This window comes from Nuphar pumila, chromosome 3 (genome assembly GCF_984573655.1).
Source record: "Nuphar pumila chromosome 3, dmNupPumi1.hap1.1, whole genome shotgun sequence".
In the NCBI taxonomy this organism is placed as follows: Eukaryota; Viridiplantae; Streptophyta; class Magnoliopsida; order Nymphaeales; family Nymphaeaceae; genus Nuphar; species Nuphar pumila.
Window position 1 is genome coordinate 120,626,413 of NC_143251.1, and position 7,808 is coordinate 120,634,220.

General features: G+C 35.3%; 1 protein-coding gene across 1 annotated transcript; it reads right to left on the minus strand.

Annotated features, from left to right (window-relative positions):
* Positions 1-879: 879 nt before the first annotated feature.
* Positions 880-7,601, minus strand: LOC149843501 (large ribosomal subunit protein uL18). Its single transcript, XM_089999867.1, has 9 exons — positions 7,507-7,601; positions 5,667-5,736; positions 5,490-5,581; positions 5,114-5,240; positions 4,922-5,001; positions 4,596-4,712; positions 3,212-3,346; positions 2,973-3,142; positions 880-1,225 (listed from the first exon to the last, which is right to left on the minus strand). The coding sequence occupies exons 1-9, from the start codon at positions 7,507-7,509 to the stop codon at positions 1,123-1,125; spliced, it is 897 nt and encodes a 298-aa protein (XP_089855993.1). The 5' UTR covers positions 7,510-7,601; the 3' UTR covers positions 880-1,122.
* Positions 7,602-7,808: the final 207 nt, after the last annotated feature.

Below are 7,808 nucleotides of genomic sequence, written 5' to 3' on the forward strand. Positions count from 1 at the left end.
TATACTAAGAAACTAATTACATAACTGAAATAACAAAAAATTATATGAGATTAACCTACAAAAGTTAAAATATATGAAATTATTCTAAAAAATATGAGATTAACATATAAAAGTAACTAAAAAACTGATTACATAACTGAAAAATATATGAGATCAACCAAAAAAAGTTCAAATATATTTAAGAAACTAATTACATGACTGAAATAACTGAAAAATATACAAGATTAACCAACAAAAGTTAAAATATAGTAATATACTAAGAAACTTATTACATAACTGAAATGACTGGAAAATATATGAGATTAACCTAAAAAACATTGTTGATTATGTCTCAGAAATCTTGTTGTAAAAATAAAAATAAAAAATTGCGCCTTGAGGTACAGAGGGCTGCGCCTCAAGGCAAGGCGTGCCTTTTGCACCTCAAGGCACACTTTTTATAACACTGGTATGTACCAATTAACTTCGCTGGGTACGGAGTCATTTAAGCTAACCCAATATAATAACAGGCAGGAAGCAGGACAATATAATGGTACTTTAACTAAAATTGCATTGCAGCCTTAACAATAACGAATACTAATTGTTTGGTAGGACAATGGGTTAAAAAGGACCTCAATTCATTTAAGCAAACAGATCAAACATAGAATTGAAACTTGCAGCAACATGCATCATCCTGATTTCCTTCAAAACAATTTTATACCAAATTGGGCCAAACAACATTCTAGTTGATAATACCAACCGGGGCTCTACTTGTTTGGTAGGAGCTGTTAGTGCACGTCACCATGTGTTGGGACATTGCAAGTTCAAAACCCAATGGTACCAAGTTCAGATCAATGAATGCCACACTAGGGAGTTGATTATAACACCACCACCAAGGAGACGTTTTAGGGAGTCTATTGGAATATTAAAAACCAACAATCTCTAGTTCATGCTCTGATATCAAAATTTCATTGTCTAACAAAACTCGGATGGAGAATCATGCAATAACAGTATTTGTCCTAATGGAAACTTCAAAAGTGGCCTAGTCATCAGCCAGGGAATTCAAAAAATAAAAAAGGGGAACAAAAATAGGAGAAAAGAAAAAGAGGACAATACTAAAATATCTTGGCACCTCGGACCCTTTCATCATTCATCATCATTATCCTCTGCAGCAGCAGAATTGAGGGCATTCAACCTTTCTATCAGCTTCGCTTTCCTCTCCTCATACGTTAGCTTTTTCAGGTTGAACCTGCACAAAGTGCATAGTAGGTATAAATAAAGTACAAAATATATGAATTTTTATTATTTATTTAGTAAGTCACATGCTTTAGAATATGAATTTTCGATATTTAGATGTGTTTTTGAAAGGGGTAAAATCACCCCCCCCATAATATTTTGTATAATAAATTTTTAAATGCATTGTGAGCCATCGTTTTTTCGTATTCAGAGAAACATGTTTAATGTCCGGAAGTCTTTGTGTAAAGCATATTTCTTACTACATAAATTATAAAGAACAAATATAAGATCCGATACTCAAGCATTAGAGAAGGAGAGTAGTACTATAATCATTGGTTGCAGATTTTGGACATTCCTTTGGTTGGATGGACCCCCTTCCCTATATATATATATATATATATATATATATATATATATATATATATATATGGGTCCCTACTAAACCCATTTGGTGCTAAATGGGTTTTTGTGGTTTCAGCCCCATAAATGTGTTGGGCATGGTCGATTTACTAAGAATCCACACCTGGATCATGTGTTTTCAATGAAAAAAATGATGTTTGGAGCCTCAAAATTTTACAAAGATTTTGGACCATTGATTTTTCGAACTTTATAAAAACCCACCCATGTGTTGGAATCAAACTCTTCAAGAGCTGATCCCTATAAAATCAAGTACATAGATAACATATGTACGGTCAAAATTTAAAAATTTTAATGAAAAAAGCCCAAAAAACCTATTTAGCACCAAATGGGTTTAGCACCGACCCATTACTCTCTCTCTCTCTCTCTCTCTCTCTCTCTCTCTATATATATATATATATATATATATATGGGTAAGTGAGAAATGATGCATGCCAAATGAGTTTTTCAGAGTTCTTTTTTTGTTTTATTTTTAAATTATAACCATCTATGTACTTGATTTTATAAGGATCAGCTCTTGAAGTGTTTGAATCTGACACATGGGTGGGTTTTTATAAGGTTCTAAAAATCAATGGTCCAACATCTTTGTAAATTTTAGATACTCCAAATCTCATTTTCTTCATCGAAAACACATGAGCGAGGTATGGATTCATTGTAAATCGACCATGCCCAACACATTTATAGGGTTGGAACTGCAAAAAAAAATACCGGAAGAGCAGAAAAACCCATTTAGCATGTATCAATTTTGCACCTACCTCTCTCTCTCTCTCTCTCTCTCTCTCTATATATATATATATATATATATATATATAAATATATATAGTAATGGGTATGTGAGAAATGATAGGTGCTAAATAATAGATGCTAAATGAATTTTTCAAGGTTTTTTCATTTTATTTTTAAATTCTGAGTGTGCAGATGTGATCTATGTGCTTGATTTTATAAGGATCAGCTCTTGAAATGTTGAATTCCGACACATGGGTGGATTTTTTATAAGGTTCGAAAAATCAACAGTCCAAAATTTTTGTAAATTTTCAAGGCTCCAAATATCATTTTTTTCATCGAAAACACATGATCGAGGTGTGGATTCCACATAAATCGACCATGCCCAACACATTTATAGGGTCCAAACTGCGAAAAAAAAAACACCGGAAGGGCAGAAAAACCCATTAAGTACTTTTAGCAAGTATAAATTTTGCACCTACCGATATATATATATATATATATATATATATATATATATATATATAGAGAGAGAGAGAGAGAGAGAGAGAGAGAGAGAGAGGCACCATTGAGATAATGGCTCTAAGCAGCTATGAATAAGCAAAGAGTAACCATCATACCTCTTATGTGTCTTGGGTGGCTGCTTCTCAGATTTTACAGAGGAGGGATCAGCACGGATGGCGGCATGAACCTTCTTATACATACCCTCGATGTCATCAGGTTCTAATTCTCTCTTAATATACTCGCTAAAATGTGATTGATACTTTTCAGGCTCATCCTCCATCAAAGTCTGCAAGCCAATCATGTTCCTCAAATGGAAGGTTGTCAGAAAGCGGAATTCAGAATGGTCATATCATACCTTCATATAAGCAGCCACGTGGCCACCAAAGATGTATTTACGGTGGACATCAGCATCAAGACGCTTCTCTTCCTTGCTGAATCCAGCAAACCTCTTGTCACTGTGAGGAATGTCAAGTCCACCATCAAGTGCACCCTACAAATTCATAACAGATGCTCTTCAGTAAATCTATTGTTATAACTGGAACAGAAAACATGAATTAGGATGTACAGCATCCGTGACATGAAGCACCTACTGATAGAACAAGTGTCATATTAAAAATATTTTGGATAGGAAGGCCTGTGCAATGGACAGGTACAGTCTGATCAGCTCCTGATCAAAATTTATACCACTGATTCAAACTCCAAAAGAAAATGACTAAGTTGGTACTAGTTTAGGCAGGACTAGACCAATTCAACAGTGTATGAGTGTAGCCAATCCAACTCACAAGCTCGTAGGAAAAACAACTTAACAATGTGCATGTGGTGCACCACAATATTTCTGGATCTTTTGACCCAACCAGACAATCAGATAAGGTTCCAAGCTTCATCTTTTGCCCCAAAATTTCCTTTTGATCCCCTTTGTAGAGAGGCATCATTTTGTATCAACCAAGAATTCACAAACACGTACAAAATAAAGCCCAAAGGGTTTTAGAGCATCTTTTCAAATGACTGACTTTGATAGAACATGTTGGCTAGAGTGAAAAGAACATAACTGAACACCATTAATCCATAACACTCTCAACTGAACTATGCTGATCAATGAATCAGCTAATTACAGTCCAAATGAATTGATTGACAGTCTTTCCCATAGGCCATGAAATGATAAATAATACCAATCACTGTAAGAAAGTCAACATTCTGTTTTTCCTCAAGATCAATTGGAATTAAAAGCAAAGGAAATATTTTTATTGCATGGGACTGGTTAATCTTCACATGCACCATGAAGGAACACCAAAGAAGAATCCTTCATTAAAAGAAACCCTCTCAAAGAAGATTCACGGTCTCACTTTGACAGCAAAATGCAGAGTCCATGGCAGTCAACACTTCCTTTGCTATATGAACAAATGCAAGAATTTCACTAAACACCTTTGCCAACAAATGTAAGAATGGACTCATCTGCATTGGGTTGTCAAATGTAAGAATGATGAAGTGACAAAGAAAAAATGGTTTAACTCTTCTCAATAAAAAAGGTGTTTAGTGAAATTTCTTATGAAACCATTTTTTATTACAAATTTTGAAAAAATTTAAATTTCATTTCATTATTCAGTTAGTTCCAAATACATTTTTCCATAGGAGTTTGTTCCAAATACATGACAGAGATATATCTATCACAGTTACAGAAATGTTTTTTCTCTCACATGCATGCATGCACGCACATACAGAGAGAGAGAGAGAGAGCATGCCTTAAGAGCACCAAACACACGGTTGCCTGTGGTGGTTCTTACAAGACCAACATCCAACAGAGCACGAAAAGGCCTTCTGCTCTCAGCAGGTTCAACAGAGAAGTCCTCCCCAGTGGCCTAGTACCAACAAGCAATCACTGGTTAACTACAAAAGCTGCAAGCTATTTAGAACAGTTATATATCAAGTTGTAATAGAAATCCAGCAGAAGCTTTATGATGAAAATCCTTAAAGGTCACAAAAATACATGAATCAATACAAAACCACACACACAGCATGGTTCCACTTGAATACAATGTATATGTGCATAAATTACTGGAGAACATACCTCTACATTACCCTGGTATTCCTCATCCATCTCAAGCATTTTCAGGACTCTACGAGCCAACAAAAGCCCGGTGCAGTAGGCTAACACCACAAGCAATAAAGTTTGTTAAAATTGTTGGCCGTACACCCACAATCAACTATAAGTGTGTGTGTGTTACATGTGGAGAGAGAGTGTGCGTGTGAGATTGCACACCAGAAGCATAATTGGTGAAGCCTACTTCCAGTCCATATCGTGGCAGCTCATGTGAATATGCGGATGCTAGCACCAAATCTCCCGCAATGCTAGCAGAAATGATTTGTGCTGTAACATCCTTGTTAGTCTGATTCAGAAAGGCAGTTAAGTAACAAAACTTCAGACAGCCACGAAGGATCAATAGCAACATAGAACAGTAATATCCTTGAAATCTGGAAATATAAAAAACATCATATTTTAATAAAGAAACAGAAATAGCATCCACAAGTACCGATGGCACCTACAAATAATCCAGCAGTCAATTTTAAATTTATTACAGGAATGGACATATACACAATGTCACACAACCAAAAAAAATAGGTGCATCATAGGATACAAATCGAACAACAAATCGATATTTTGGTGTGTTGTACTTGTTCTTGTCTTGGTTAATAAGTCGAATCCGTGCACGATAATCCGTCTTCCCCTCTGTTAAAAAAATTGAGATAAAAGAAAACACAACATAATTACAGAATCTTCAAAAAATATTGTATGAGAAAAGGAAATTGCATACGTCTCCTTCTCTTGAACTTCACTTGAAACCGCTTGAAATAGGCTTTTGACTTCTGAGCTTTAACAAAGACCTGAAATAAACACAAACTAAATCAACAAGCCAATTGCAAACAAAAGAAATGCACAAGAAAAGAAATTTTTATATGACCATAAAGTAATGAGAAAGTAATTAATGAAGCACTAATGCAGAAATGGCTTTCACATGCCATCCACTACAAAGCTTTTGGAAAGCATATGTAGCTCAAATTAATAGCAATTTGAAACCACGATGACCAATTTCTTAACCCTAACTCAACGCCAAGCAGATCATCTCAGATTTCCTTACTTAGTTTTGCTTGACCAGTTAAATACAGTAAAAACTGAAAATATTATCGGTATCTATAAATATAAAATTGTTAGTCTGCTGCATATAAAACTAAGTCCTACACAAAAGGTCAACAATCAAAACATCTGCAATGTTCTCCTTCAGATTAAAAACACGTTGCAGGTTAAGTAGATGGCCTAGTTGAGAGAATCATGCCTACAGTTTTTTTAATACTCTGCAACTACTTGAAGTTTTAGTTCAAAAAAGAAAAACAAAAGACTTTCTACAAGATCGACCCCTCTTAGTTGAACATCCCATTGCCAAGGCACCATCTGACCAGTATTTTAGGAATCAAAGTTATATTGAGGAACTTGCAAGGGCTACAGAGAACACATGTAAATCAAGGATGCAATTTTTCAGTTTCAGGAAATGATTCCCCTTCTCTATCCTTCAGTGGTATAAATATTGTTAAAATCAGTCACCTGTATCGTTAAAGGTAATTTCTCGGGAGTTTAAAAAGTTGATAAATCTAAGGGATATCTCACGAAAATCTCAGGAGTTAAAAAAAAAACAACAAAACAGCTAAGAAAATAATAAGTTTTGCATTATTTTTCTTTCAAAAACATAAAGAAACATATTTTAAAGGTTTTAAAATATAAAAGAAACAAAAAAATAGGAAATGCAAACTTAAAAAAAAAAGAAGAAATTTTCTAAAAATTATAGCGATATTATGTTTCTGGCGATATTTTGAAAATATCGCAATATATTCCTGATATTATCGACTACCTTGAAATATTCGATAATATAGGCTACCTTGAAATATGATAATATCGCGATATTTTCAAAATGTCGTCGATATCGGTGACAGTGAACATAAAATCGAGTAATCCTTGTGGTCACAACTCACAAGCATCTAAAACAGAGAAAAAAGAAATTCATTAACTCTTATCAATACTCAGATAACACATTAAAAAGTCGTTACTTTGATATATATATATATAATTTTTTTTTTTTTGTGTGTGTGTGTGTGTGTGGGGGGGGGGGGGGGGGGGGGGGGAGGGGGGAGTAACAGTGGACGAAGTTTTAGTGCGATTGGAGAAGGGAAATGTCTTGTAAAACTCTCTTGTTGAGTGCACAATCATGACGGGACTCGAGGAAAGATGGCTAACTATTTTAATTTGATCCGAAAAGAAGGTGAACCTCTGTGCAACCAAACCCTAGCTCTTTGTTGGTTATTGAAGGCTTCAGCATAAGAAGACCGAGATACTGCTTCGAAACAATCACCAATCATCCCCCTCTATGTTATACAAAATATAAGCAAAGAAAACACTGATACTTCTCTTAAAAATCAAGGAACCACAAAGATGCACATTAAAAAAAATCATAAATCCCGTTCATAGAAGCAACTAGACGCAGAGAATAGCCACCAAAAACGAGAGTTAAGACACTTTCATCAGTCACCGCGGAGCAAAAGAGAAAAGATGAAGGAGACGAGATCAGACGAACATAGCGGAGATTCTGGAGAGATTAGGGTTACCATTTCTATCTGCAACAGATCTGAATGGGGCGAGCCCTCCTTTGCTCGTGGTCGCTCTTCAGCAGGAGCTACTCCCTAAACCCCATCCCACTCTCTCATCTCCTCCTTATATAAGGACAGTTTTAAAACCTAAATCTTAGAATGGGTTAGGGTTTGATATATCCGGATCTTAGGTGTTGGTTGGTCTCATCAAAATGAGTCGGGTTTGGCTTGCATACCTAGCAAGTCATCTAGTGGCTACAAACATATTAGATATGGGAACACGGCATACCCGAAAATGAGTCTGAATTCTAAGCAGTAAA

Excerpts from the sequence above, each read along its gene's own strand:
- LOC149843501 (XM_089999867.1), bottom strand. Across the intron at positions 5,582-5,666 it reads GAAGTTCAAGAGAAGGAGAC|AGGGGAAGACGGATTATCGT; the intron begins GTATGCAATTTC and ends TTTTTTTAACAG. Across the intron at positions 3,347-4,595 it reads GTGTGTTTGGTGCTCTTAAG|GGTGCACTTGATGGTGGACT; the intron begins GCATGCTCTCTC and ends ATGAATTTGTAG.